The 13,344-nt window shown below is 54.8% G+C and overlaps 2 protein-coding genes across 2 annotated transcripts; one reads left to right on the top strand and one right to left on the bottom strand.

The window, feature by feature from the left end:
• Positions 1-256: 256 nt before the first annotated feature.
• Positions 257-9,025, bottom strand: MONBRDRAFT_32919 (uncharacterized protein; the record flags this gene model as incomplete). Its single annotated transcript, XM_001746926.1, has 31 exons — positions 257-491; positions 597-724; positions 840-971; positions 1,064-1,183; positions 1,313-1,423; positions 1,656-1,709; positions 1,796-1,902; positions 2,119-2,160; positions 2,295-2,699; positions 2,782-2,873; positions 2,981-3,083; positions 3,181-3,258; positions 3,410-3,638; positions 3,726-3,881; positions 4,025-4,111; positions 4,213-4,280; positions 4,385-4,483; positions 4,702-4,755; positions 4,784-4,865; positions 4,995-5,132; positions 5,250-5,309; positions 5,439-5,543; positions 5,646-5,978; positions 6,380-6,612; positions 6,840-7,006; positions 7,191-7,242; positions 7,580-7,619; positions 7,812-8,105; positions 8,185-8,252; positions 8,383-8,476; positions 8,714-9,025. The coding sequence occupies 31 exons, from the start codon at positions 9,023-9,025 to the stop codon at positions 257-259; spliced, it is 4,278 nt and encodes a 1,425-aa protein (XP_001746978.1).
• A 909-nt stretch (positions 9,026-9,934) lies between these two features.
• MONBRDRAFT_32920 (uncharacterized protein) lies at positions 9,935-12,073 on the top strand (the record flags this gene model as incomplete). Its single annotated transcript, XM_001746806.1, has 6 exons — positions 9,935-10,501; positions 10,679-10,765; positions 10,885-11,192; positions 11,285-11,444; positions 11,576-11,845; positions 11,948-12,073. Coding segments are annotated over 6 exons (1,518 nt in total), but the record flags the coding sequence as incomplete, so codon positions are not given.
• Positions 12,074-13,344: the final 1,271 nt, after the last annotated feature.

The following is a 13,344-nucleotide window of genomic DNA, read 5'->3' on the forward strand; positions in this document are numbered from 1 at the left end:
CAGGCAGCTGGCTGTTTTGTCATCCACCCAGCTGGACGCCGTGCTAGCAGCAAGCACAGCAATCAACCACACAAACACCGACTTGTTCTTTCCAGCGTGCAACGATGGCGATAGCGACGAGGACGCATGAGCGTGAGCTGCAGACAAGCCGGTGCCTGGCCCAGAGCAAGGACAGCTTTGCTCAAATGGTCAATTGATAGTGTGTTCATTTATGTACTAGCTTTACAACAATCTACTAGCCTTTGAGGCTGATTCGTTACAACATGCTGGCCAACTGTTTTTGAAGCGCTGACAATGTGTTCATGAAGTCCTTTACATCGTCCTGCAAGTGCCAGTCGCGGTCGCGATCAAAGTGTAACAGGTCGTCCATGAATCGAGAGGCTCGTTTAGACAGAGTGGCGGGCAAGCTCGCCGTGGGCTTGTCAGCTGAGGACGTGGGCTCCTGATCCACAGATTCTTGATTCGTGATTGGTGCCTCGTATTGGCTGTCCCTGCTCCAGCGTCAGACCAGCCAGAGTGCCGCAAATGAGTGTGCAATGACAAAGCAACAACAACAACAACGACATAACAGCGCACAACGAGCGCCAAGCACATACTCAAAAAATAGCGACTGCTGCATCAAGTCTTGCAAAAGTTCATCAATAATTTCTAGCAAAACCCGGGATCGCACAATTTCACGATGCTCCTGACCATCGACCTCGAAAATGCTGGTGGAGAATCCCTCCTGTAGACATGGGCCATGAGCTGTTCTTTGCAAACTTGTGGACACAAGGAACAGAGTATGACAGCAAAGCTAGCTCTGTCATGAAAGCGTGTGCACGATGCATTCCAACAGGCACCTGAAATGAGTCAAAACGAGTCTGACGGGGTTCCACGGTGTTCATGACGGAGAATACGTTGCGTTCGCCCCATTGTCCCAAAAGGTGCTTGTAGTATTCGCGCACGCGACTGGGTCGATCTTGCACTCGAACCTATCGGGCCAGCAGACAGATGTAGTGGTCAGCGAGCAATGGGTGTGGTAACATGGTTGGCCCACTTGCGTGATGTAGCGAGCCAAACAAACCTCATTGCTTAAATGCCAGGCATGAGCCCAAGACAGCGAAACATAAGGAACTGTGCCATCTCCACTGCGCCGAAGGCCCGTCTTGCCCTTGACCTGTCCCTTGTCATCCACCAAAGTACCCTGTTTTTGAGCCAAACAAGAGAAAGCAAGTAAGAAAGAAAGAGAGGGGCGACTGTAAGACCCTCAGCAAGGAAATGTATATGGGGTGTGAGAGTTAGGGTATAGGCGTGGGGCTGCTCAAAAACGTACGCCAGTGGTCTCCCACCAGGTATTCCGAGGCGTGTAGGGTCCAGCAGGAGCTGATTGTTCAAGGTCCAGAAAGTGCTTGGTTCGCACATTCACTCCATATATGACGGCCACCTGCGCGCGAAAATATCCAACACGAAAATTTGTTACTCCAGAGTGGACGGTCACGCCAAAGCTGGAGGGTGTGCTGTCCACCTGTCTGAGGGTCACCCTCCTTTCCATGGTCAAGTTTGTTTTCTGGATATGCTAGGGCGGGCCGAGTCCGTGCCTGGCGGAGCGGCGGGCGGTATGGCAAGGAGGCAAATGGGTTATACTCATGGTCTTCATCTTGATACCCGCCCGTCACGTAGTTATCATAGACGTTGGCAGACATGCTATCGAGTCCATATAGAGCAATCAACTGAAGCAAAGCACCAGCGAGGGGGGTGATGTGAGCTGAGAATAAGGCAAACAACTGCCGCATGCCAATCAAGTGCTGGAACAGACTTCGAATGCGCGGCCGCTTTGCAAATCCTTGGGCGTCAACGACAGCGTGGAGCCATTGTGAAACGTGATGTTGAGGATGTGGCTCATCCAGCCCTCCTTGAGTGCTTCTGGGTTGAGCAATCAGTTTGCAGACGTCGAAAGAAAGGCACGGTGGCATCACCAGCAGTTGTCTTATCAGCTAGTAACTAAAAAAAAACTCAAAGCCGACAAACAAACAAACAAACAAACAAACAAACAAACAAACAAACAAACAAACAAACAAACAAACAAACAGAACAGGTGCCTTGCTAGTTGCCTGTAACATGCGGAACCCTCGGACGAACCTCGTGAGGACGGGTTGCTTCTCGAAGAAAATGACGGGTCTCCTGCGTCAATGCCAGAACGCAAACCGAGTGGGCCATCCGTAGCGTAGGATGAGTTCAACATCTTCGCATGGCATGCATATATGTTGCATTGTGTGAGATGCATCGTCTTATGAACGAGGTGTTTGCGTGCGAACCTTCTGTTGCTGGTTGTTCATCGAACGGTGGATTCTCCACGCCAGCCATCAGGGGTGCGTTGGTACCTGAGGCCACACATGCCCCTGACGGACCGCCAAAGGCATGATCAAAAGGTTTTTGGTCCGGCGCGGGCTCGCAGCAGCGCTGGCGTACATCTGGTCGAGCATGCGCCTGTCCCAGATCGGGCCAGTCCTCATCGTCAGGCAAAGAGGCAGTCGATGTCACTCTAGAGGTTGCTTTGGATGTGGTCGCATGCGACGTCGTGGAAGTGTCGCGAGCGGCGCCATCGGGCATTGTCTTAGGGTCCCCATTGGCGTCGGAGACGTGTCGCGAAAACAATTCGTTCAAGGTGTGCGTCATGCCCTTGAGGTACCTTTTCGTTTGCTGCGTCTTTGGCGTGTTGTCTACGCGCCATCAGAGACATTCAGTGAGCTTCTTTAAAGAGTGAGGACCCTCTTGGCATAACAATGGCTCTGGGCACCGCACCGTTGAAATCCACCAGCCAGGACTCAGGGGACAGCGATGCGTTCCAAGGCAGATGCTCGCGCAGCTGTAGGGTCCGGGCACCCTGTCCTCCCCTGTCATTGCACGCAATCGGCGGCAAGCCCAAGGACAGGCAAAAGCTTGAGAAAGGTGCAGCTGGACGCGCATCAACTTCAATCACATCGCGAGCTTGCACACATACCAGGCATGGCTCGGTTTATAGCCACGGCGGGAGGGGTACGGTGCCGGTCGCGGTTGCATCCATGGAAGCGATCCAAAGGTTGCGCCCATGCCTCGGGCTTGAGCTACACGTTGTCATCGAGAGAAGGCATGTGTAAATAAAGGGACAAAAAAGGCATATGATGAATGCCTGCCGATACTTTGAGACGGCTCGTGACCAACCACTGCTGACAGGCAAGCCCATGTTGTCGCCGACCAGCGTGGCAAAGGTTGCCTGAGTGGCTCCCATGAGGGGAGGGGCTACTCAGAAGCACCCAACACCAGCAAAAGAGGCAAGCTCATGTCAGTTCATTCATTCGGTAGCCAAGGGTAGAGCAGAGACTAGCGGGACATCGGCTGTGCGAGAGAGGCACGTGTACGCGCCCAACGCAACCCATGACCGCAAACTAACCAATGCTGTAGTAAGCCACCACGTGCTTGTGAATCCATCGCAGATGGGTCTTGGCAAAATTCGTCTCGAGCCACGAAAAAAATTGCTGAATGACACTGTTGCCCAGCGAGTGCCCAATCAGTACCGCTGGCATGTGGTTTAGGGCGTAAGCTTGCTCAATGTTCTGTTTGACACGCGTGAAAAAGGCGTCGCGATACTGCAGCATGCTCGGCGAGAGTCGCCAATCGTACTGTCCAGGACAGGCGTACGTTAGCATGAGGCTCCACAAGGGGTGCACCACAAAATGAGCTCAAAGGACGTTGCCTAGCTATCATACCGGCATGCCCAGCAAGGAGTTGGCGTCAAAGCCCCACGTGTAAACGAGGTATTCGATGAGCGTTCGAAAAATCGTAGTAATGCCGCTTAGCTCTGTGCTGAGCTCGGAGACAGCGTTGATGCCATGGGCAGCACGCACTCGACACTCATTATCGGCCTACATGGGCTCGTGCCATCAACAAAACAGAGAGCACGGCGGTAAGTAATAACGCCCTGGCTGTCCGCTTGACTTGTGATTGTCAAAACAACAAGCAAGCCTGGCTACGGGCCCTGTAAGCACAGGCTTCTCAAGCGGCAGACCTGGCGGGGCCCCAAAGAAAGGCAGTCGAGCCAACATTTGCCATCAACCACCAAAGTCTGCATCAAATGCTCAAGCGAAAGCCACACCTGGGCCAGGTCCAACATTGCAAGGCACGCGGCACGCTTGAGTACGTGAAGCATGGGGAAGAAGGTGCAGGAGGTGCAAGAGAGGCGGATGGAGGACTTACTTGCGCCAAAGGCACCACGTCAAAACCTTGGCAATGTTTGTGCTTCCATGACTCCATGCGCGAAGACACTAGATTGTGACGTGGCAGACCCAAGCTGGGTGAGATGAGCGTGATCATGCTTCCGACCAAAGCGGCAGCATGCACGACGAAGCATCGTAAGATCAACCCGTACTAAAGCCCGGGAAGAGAAAAATGGGAAATTTGCGGTTGTTGTTGATCAAGATGGTTTTATAAACTTGGCGGCGCATCAACGCAAAGACATCCTGATTGGCTATCGGACAGGTGAATCGCGTTATTCAAGAGGTCTGGTCACATGCGCACGCGTAAGTTGCAGCGTCCAAGGACAGTCTGCAATTCTAACGAACCACTCTCATTCAGCAGACGCAGTGTGGTCACATCGATGGCCCACACTGTACCAGCTGTCTTGCTAATGACGCGGACAGGCGCGGGCGTATGCTTGGTGGCCGAGAAGAGCCCTGTGTTCCGCACCAGCCAGCTCCCCCTCGTGAGACACTGTAGACTCCTGGCAGTCAATAAGGGGCGCTGCCTCCCGAACAGAAGGAAAACGTACCAAAAATGGCACCAGGGCCGATTTGTTGGAGCAGAGTTCGCGAAACGACACCGCTTTCGTAGCGAAAACGTCCGGTCGAGATCTACTCATCCGGGCCACAATAAATAAGTGCTGAACATACGATAAGCGCGAATAAAGCACCTCTGTGCTAGTCCAGGTTCCTGCCGCCACGCGGCGGATCGAAACGGTAAGCGGGGACGGTGCTACACACCACAATGACGCGCTTCGAAACTTCATTGAGCGAAATAATTTCTTGCCCCGCCTGTACGGGCATCATCTGCCAGGCAGAGAGGAGTCGTGTGCGGGCATGGAGGTCGTCAATGTCCTCCATCCAGGGCATGTCGAGTGCCTATTGGGAGTTTCAGAGTCAGTGTTCGAGTCTGACAAACGACGGACGCCTCCAAAAGTCAAATGCGACAAGGGCCAAACATGGCGCTCCAGTGTTTTTTTAAAAAAAAGAACATACCTTCCGAATCATCAGTTCTGTCTCGTTGATGATGACAGCGGGCGTGTTTTCGATGATAACCTACAATTGATGGACAAGAAGGCAGTTGGATGATCATCAAGTAAGGGTGGGCGCGGTTCAACGTCTTGTTGTCGGGGTGAGTCTGGTTCACTCCTTGCTGAGCAACGCGATACAAGGGCAGTGCGTTACCGTGCAGGTTTCAAAGTCTGACTTGAGGTTGCCACCAGATGGGTTGGCTAGAGCAAAGTGAACGCGGTCATCGGGAAGATGTTCGTGGTTGTTTGACAAATGCATCTGAAGGGAAGAGACCAGAGCAGCGATGCTCATGAGAGAAGCGTTGAAGAGTTGGGTGGAACGGTTGGGGAATGATCAAAGAGAGGAGGGTGTTTGCTGCACCTCAAAGGTTTTCGGACTGTCGTCGCCAACTGCCCAAGTCAGGCGGGTAACGGGGGCGACGAGGAAGTCGATGCCATCAGATCCGGTGCTGCCCAGAAAGTGAACCTCCACTGCACCGCTGACCAGGACATCGCTGGATTCGCGAAGCACTGAAATTTCAGCAGTAATGGCATCCTCTTGAACAGTGATGATGGACGTGTTGAAACGGAAGAAACCCGAGCCCATGCTTGTGCAGTCGTAGCGGATGCGCTTGCGCTGGGCTTTGGGGTTGATGGCGGCGCCCTCGGTGGGATCGTGGAGCACAATCTCAATACCAAGGTCATCCACAACGCCCTGGAGAGTGAAGAAGGCGGGGCTATGGAGTTGTACAGGCTGTGGCGCGGCTTCACCATCCTTCCAAGTGAGGGTTTGCGTTGAGCGGTGGAGTTCATACTGAAAGTTGGATCGCATCATCTTAACTGTGGCGAGCACCGAGACGTCTCGATCGATTCCCTTGCTGCGAGTGACCGCCACCGCAAACTTGAAGCAAGAAAAGGGGAGCCAAAGCAAGAATGGATGCGTCAGCGGGAGCATGTGCACTGCATCACGAGATACTCCAGCAGTGGATGGCATGTGTGTGTGTGTGTGTGTGTGTGTGTGTGTGTGTGTGTGTGTGTGTGTGTGTGTGTGTGTGTGTGTGTGTGCCAACGACGAGCCGCGCACGCCGGCGACTCGAACAGGAGCTGGGTTCAAACCTGATCCGATTCTGGGCAGAGGGGTTGCTCAGGATTGCCAGCAAAGCCAATGAGACCCGGCTGGCAAGGCACCTCGACGAGTGAACAGAGGCTGGCGCAGCCCAGCATGAGCGTGCCACAAGCTTTGGAGCCGGCGGAGAAATGGGTGGCACCTGCTCCAGCAGCGGAGCGATTGTCGTGAGACTGGCGCACATCAGCACAAAACAAGGTACAGTGCCTGGCCAGTTCCCCCCCTGCAGGGGCGATAGCGCGTCAATTGCGACGACGTACAAGAGAGTTCGTTGACAAGTCGACCACCGGAGGAACAATGCCGACTTTGGGCACTCGCTGCAAGCGCACGAGTGAGAAAGAGGAGGCCAAACATCGCTTGTTGGCCGTCAGAGGGCACAGCCAGCCACCGGCAAGGCTGGCTATCCGAAACACCAGCTACGATCAAAGGCGGAAGACCCGACCCACCTACCAATCGGACCGCACGAAGAGCTCCAGTAGGTGCGTGAGGTGCCACACAGCTGCACGTTGAGCTTGCGACCATGATGCACAGGGGCAAGCAAAACCACCACTAGCAGCAACCAGTGCCATCTTAAAGACGCTGTACGCCATCCCACAGTTGGGTCCGACCGGCCGCGCCTACATAACCGCGGCATCACGGCCAGCACAGGCACTGCCATGCCGTCGTCAAGTCAGCACTCTGCCAATGTGAGAGAGAAACGCGAGAGAGAGAAATGCGAGAGAGAGATTTCGAGAGAGAGAGTTTAGAGAGAGAGAGAGGTAGGTGTCACGCTGAAATGAATCTGTGACTGAAAAGTCTTACATGTGGTGATTAGCCTTGGCTTGCTTCATCGTCTTGGGCTCTGACTCTGAGTCTGCTGTGTTGCCCGGAGGTGAGCGTGTGTGAGCAAGCAGCGTGCCAAAGTTTGGTCTGACTCAGCATGGATGCGAAGGACCGATTGCGGCAATTAAGCTTGGTAAATTGATTTGGGCGCGCACACGGCCGAGGGAGAAAACAATGTTCGACCCAGCGCGAGCATGCTGCTGATACACGGTATCAAAGTAGAGGGAGGGCAGGTTGATTATACAGTACACATGCCAAGCTGGGGTGGGTAGCCAGGCCAGACGCGAAAAGCACACGAGAACAATTTTCAAAGCGCAGTGCACACAAGAGCAAACAGACAGGGGCTTCAGCCACAGTACAAGTACTACAAGGCGGCTGCGGCGACGAGGCGCGTTTCAAAGCTGACGCCTAGAAGCCCACGAAAAGAACGCACAAGAGGAGCTACCCGCCTAGGCCCGTGCCGAGATGTGCGGGTTGAGACCAAAGGAATCCTTGCATCCTTCAGGAGGCTGCGACGTCAAGGCACAGGGAAGGGTGAGAGGGGGCGAACGAATCGGATACCTCGAGAAGCTGGAAGCTGAGGCATGGCATGGCGCCTACTTGGGCAAAGGCGCTAATGTCAGATTGGATGTGGTGGACGGTAATGGGTGTGACCTCAGCCTCATTCATATCAGTGGCCATCGGGCTGGCATCTGCCTCGGATAGCCTGGAGGAGCTAGCAGAGTCGCTTCGGGCCAATCGCGATTGGTTCAAGCGTCCGCTGGTCTTATCTGCATGCAAAGAATCAGGCGCGGTGCTGGGGCGCGTCTTGGCATCGTTGGGGGTGTTTGCAAACAGCCGGGTCACTTTGGCGCGTTTGTTGCTCGAGTTGCGGTTCAAATTATCAATAGCCATCTGCGTTGGCAAGAAGCAGGCTCACGATGAGGGGAAGCCCAGCAGCGTGTCGTTCAGGCGACGGGTATTGGTGACCGACCTGTTGTTCTTGCAGTTTGGCTGAGGACATGGTGTGGCGACGCGAGGAACCGCGCGGCGCCGAGCAAACTGGATGCGAGGAGAAACAGGCGGGGTGCGATGGTGGTCAGACCCACAGAAAGGGGAGCGATGCGAGCACTGTTCTGAAAGGGGTTGACGAGGGCTGACGAGTTGCCCGAGCAGCGGGGGAGAGCCGTACCTTTGCATCGGTGGACGCGCCCCTGGTTCAGGTAGGTGCAGGTGGTGCAGTTCCAGTCCATGGCATCGATGGTAAATCCTTGCGCCCACATGGCCTACGCCGTTCTCGATCCGTCACGAATCGAGCACTTCAGACCATTTGCGGACGAGAAACGATCAAAGCCGCGCAGCAGTTGCTCGTGGCAGGCGCCGAGTGAACTCCTCCTCGGATTCGATTCACGAGGGATAATGATGCAGACAAAGCACTCTGCTCCGTCAAGTCTGGCGGCGCCTTTGGCGTCCCTTGCTTGCCGTCTGAGCAAGCAAATAGGGATGGAATCCTGAGCGCGGACCTCCTGAATGATGCCAAGCGCTCGGAGGAAAATGGCGCGAGAGAGAGAGAGAGAGAGAGAGAGAGAGAGAGAGAGAGAGAGAGAGAGAGAGAGAGAGAGAGAGAGAGAGAGAGAGAGAGAGAGAGAGAGAGAGAGAGAGAGAGAGAGAGAGTGAGAGAGAGAGAGAGAGAGAGATGAATTGGTTTGGTCAGTTTGAGAAAGAGAGAAAGAGAGAGAGAGAGAGAGAAACACAACAAGAGAGAGGATGTCAGTTCTTTTTGTGCCCTTTGGCTCGTTGACTTTTGACTGTGCAGGGATAGGTGTTGTTGACATCTGTTCTTCGGGCAAAGTTTTGCAACGCGGTGGAATATCGTGTTATAGCGGTCAAATTCTGGCACCAAATTTTGAAAATGTTGACAAATGGGAAAGCTATACCTGAACATCGTGTTAAGGTGACTTGACGCTTGGATCCGCCACACCCAGCGTATCACACATGCTCGACCGTTACGAGCTCAAATTGGCTCAGTGGCAGCGGCAGAGCGATGGTCAAACGGCAGCCATGGGTGAATAAGCACCCCCTACTACAACGGGCCATCCTGCCGGTCTCGTGCCAGCTGAGATCATTGGCAACCCTTTCCATCCAAGATGAAGATCGTGCCAAGTGCAGCGCAGCATATTGACCAAAGCGAATAGAAAATTTGAGCCATTGGCATATCACTGGGGTTTTTTTTCATTGTCTGTCTGTCTCTATCTCTCCTCTCAATCATTCAATCTTGCTGCGTCTCTGTCTTTTCAACCATTTCAGACTCTTTCTCTGCCTTTCCCTCTTCGTCTCTTCTCTCTTCCCCCCCCCTCTCTCTGCCTCTCTTCTCTTTTTCTGCCTCTGCCTCTTCTCTCTCACTGTGTCGCTCTCTTACGTCCGTATCTCTGAACACCCCAGACTTGATTTTTCGCACTTGAGTGTGTGCGTCTGTGTGTGTGTGTCTTCGGGGTCTCGTGGACTGTGGGCAGAGCGTGAGCTGCTGCTGCCGCAACTTGGGCAGTAGCTGCGGGAGAGTTGGATACAGGTGCAGGAAACTGTGCCGTTTTTGTTCAACGACGTGGGGGTGGACGTCGGATCAAGTTGACCTGGCTCCACATCGACGCAATCATTCGCCCCAGTCGACTGGTGTCTCGCTCAGGACCGTCTTTGGCTGACGACAGGGAGGCGATTGGCCGTGGTACGGAACAGCACCGGCCGTCATGCTGAGCGGCTCACATCGTGCTCGCGACGGTGATCCCGCCCGCTCGCGTCGGGCGGCGGCACCCTACGATGACCTCCGGCGCCAGTACGGCCAGGATGCCACTATGAAGGAAGCCATCGGTACCCAGCACTATAGAAGCTTGAGCAACGACCGTCATACCACCCGCGCAAACATGGAATCCGCAGAGCCCAGCCTCTCCACTTCACGCGTGGAGCAGCTGCGTCTGAAAAACCAGTATCATATTACCAGTACCACCTATCGGCAAGTCTATGAAGTTGACTCGCCCGCCGTGCGCCTGTGCGAGGATTTTCAGCAGCATCTCAGCTCACGCATGAGCGAGACCGAACAAGCCGCCGCCGCCATGCGCGACGCGCGCCACAACATTAATGCCGAAGCCATGCTGGCTCAAGCAAAGGCCGAGGCCGAGGCTTGGCGCCACGACAAAAGCCGAATCGCCTCAGTTAAAGCTGCACAGAATCTCAGTCCTCTCGGCGTTCGCGCCATCATCGCGGAGAGAGACGAGCTTCGTTATCAGCTTCGCAAAGCTGCCGCCGAACTTGCTCGGGTACGTGCTATTGTTGTTGTTGTTGTTGTTGTTGTTGTTGTTGTTGTTGTTGTTGTTGTTGTTGGTGGTGGTGGTGGTGTCGCAATTTTATCCAACTGCGGACCGTGCCATCAATCAATACTGCTGTGCCCCCAACACGAACACTCCTTGCCGCTCACCACCTCACCGCGCTAACAGATTGAAGCTGCCTCCGGTGGTCGCTTTCATGAGCTGCCCAATCTCTGCCTCCAGGATATGGAGCGGTTAGCCGCACTAAAATCACAGGTTTGGACTCGGCATTCCCATGCGTTGCGCTGGCCGGTCAAATGAAGCCAGCAGCTTTTTTCCTGAGCAGATTTTGCCAACCAACCCACTTGTTAAGTGCACGGCAATGAATGTACCAGAGCGCCCACACTGACATTTCCAATTCCGATGACCAGGTGGCCCTCGAGTTGGAGCAAAAATCCAATCGCATCGCCGAGCTGGAGAGAATTGCCGGCGATTCGCGCGGCGTCCGTCGCCACACCGACTACCAACTCAGCACGCTCCAGGAACAACTTGCCGAGCGCGATGAAACAATCCTACATCTTCAAGAGGAGCTGGACAATCTAACCTCTGAGCTTGAGGCCCAGCGAACCGAAGCTCGCAGTGAACTGGATCAGCGCGTGGCTGAAGAACGTGATCACGTCAACCGTGCCGCCTCACAGCAACAGTGCGTGGTTTGCTTGCTCGTTACAGTGCACCCTGCAATGTGCCTGACCTTTGTGTTGCTCATTGCTTGTCCTGAAAAAAATCTTGACACAGGCGCCACGCGCTGGAACAGCTTGAGGCCGAAATGCGGGATGAAAAGTATCGCGAACTAGATCAGCTACGCAGTCAGCTCGAGTCACAATACGCAGCCATCATGGAGGATAAGCTTCAGCAGCAGCGAAACACCTTGCTGCAGCAGGAGAATGAGCGACTGGTATGTGGCGCATGTTTACCGCAACGCAGGAGATTGGCAGGTTGCGTGTCAACGGGGCCCTTGGTCATCAGGCGCGTGCCTTGGCGTGGGCGTACAACGCCCCACCCTCACAATTTTCTCTTTTGCCACAGGCTGATGAGATGACCCGTCTACAGTCAGAGTTGTACCATCGCGAGGCAGCCAACCTTGAGCAGCTGCGAACCGAAGTGACGGGCGAAAAGGAGCGTGCCGTGGCCGCCGTTCGCCGTCAGATGGCAGCCATGCAGACTCGATACGAGGGGGAGCTCGAACAGCTTCGTCACCACGCTGAAGCGGAACTACAACGGCAGCTGGAAGACCTCCGCCGCGAACTGAGCATGGCTGCCGATGCTGAGCTTCGATCTGCTCTAAATAACCAGCAGGTGGGTGGCTCCCACGAAGGAACTCAAGACCCCGCCGCCTCCCGCTACGTTGCCCGCGACTGGCGTCAGAACATCATCTCATGTGCGATGCCCTGCGAATAGGCCAAGCTCGAGGAGGACCACCGTGCCGCTATGAACCGCCTGCGGCAACAGGTGGAGCAGCATGCCTCCCATCAAGCCGAGGTGAACCTCAAAAAGCAGCTTGATGCCCAACGCAAGAAGCTTTTGGTGCGTTGGCGCTTGGCCACTTGAATCAAGGCAGGCTGGGCCGCCATGCTTCACTTTTTTCTTTCCTGTCCTTTCCGCTTCACACATACCTTTCCCGTTTGTGTCTTCTTCGGGGTCTCACCGCGGACACTCCCTGCATTTAGGACACACATCGCCGCCAACAATCCGTTGCAGTCAGCAATTTGCGCAAGGAACTGGAGCAACAGCACCAAGCCGCGTTGAAGGACCAAAAGTCAGCGCTAGCCGCTAAAAAGGACCACGCACACGAGCTCAAGTTGAAAAAGGGACTCGAGTCAGAGCGGCGCAAGGCCATGGGTGAGGCCATGCGCACCAAAGCTGGTCATATGGAGACTGCCATCACCGATCTCAAGGCTGAAAAGACGCGTGCATTGGACAACCAACGCCGCAAACTGCAGGAACATTACGAGAGCGAACTTGGTGAGGCCATTTGGCGCTATGATCACGGCTGTCTGTTCTTTTGCACTGGGGGTAAGGGTTCCAGCAGCAGTGCATGCTTTTACTCATTCTTATCGGCGTCCATCTGTGATGCCCCCCTCGTGAAAACAGAGTCCCTCAAAGCACAAAACGCCCAGCTTCGCAGCGAGCTTGATGCGGCCCGTCGGGCCGACAAGCAATCCAACGAGTGCGTAGCCATGTCCGCAATCGATACCGTTGGAACAGTCTGGCCAGCCACAGGGACGGCCCAAGAGGATAACGTTCTGGGCTTGTGGGCATATGGCGTAATTTCTGACACCTTGGCTGGTGCACATTGGCAGGTCCACGGCAACAGCGAATGCACAGGCACGCCGCAGCCACCAGTTGCTCAAGGAGCGTTTGCGCCATTTGCACAGCAACATGCGTACAGCTGTGCAGCCACGCAGCGATGCCCTGCTGGACCATACTCAAGGGTCCTTGACGGAGGGCATGCATGCCATTCTCTCGCTCGTGGATCAATTGGGCAAGGATACGGTCATCCAGCCTCCCGCATCGGAGGAGGCACAGCATGCACCAGCTCTGACCGTGGACGTGCTATTTGATTGTGCACATGAGATCACCGACTTTCTTCAGACGACGATTCGCCAGGTACGCGGCGCCTTGCGTCTAATTTGAACCCCCGGTCGATGTGGTGACACTTGCCTCACCCGTCATCGCTGATGCCAGCTGGAAAGCATGGAGAATCAGCTTCGACGCGAGAAGAAGCTTATTCGCCATCAGATGGAGGAGGAGATTCAGGAGCAGCGTCAGAGTGAGCTGAATCAGCTGCGTGCCGA

Source organism: Monosiga brevicollis, genomic scaffold, assembly GCF_000002865.3.
Source record: "Monosiga brevicollis MX1 MONBRscaffold_14 genomic scaffold, whole genome shotgun sequence".
In the NCBI taxonomy this organism is placed as follows: Eukaryota; class Choanoflagellata; order Craspedida; family Salpingoecidae; genus Monosiga; species Monosiga brevicollis.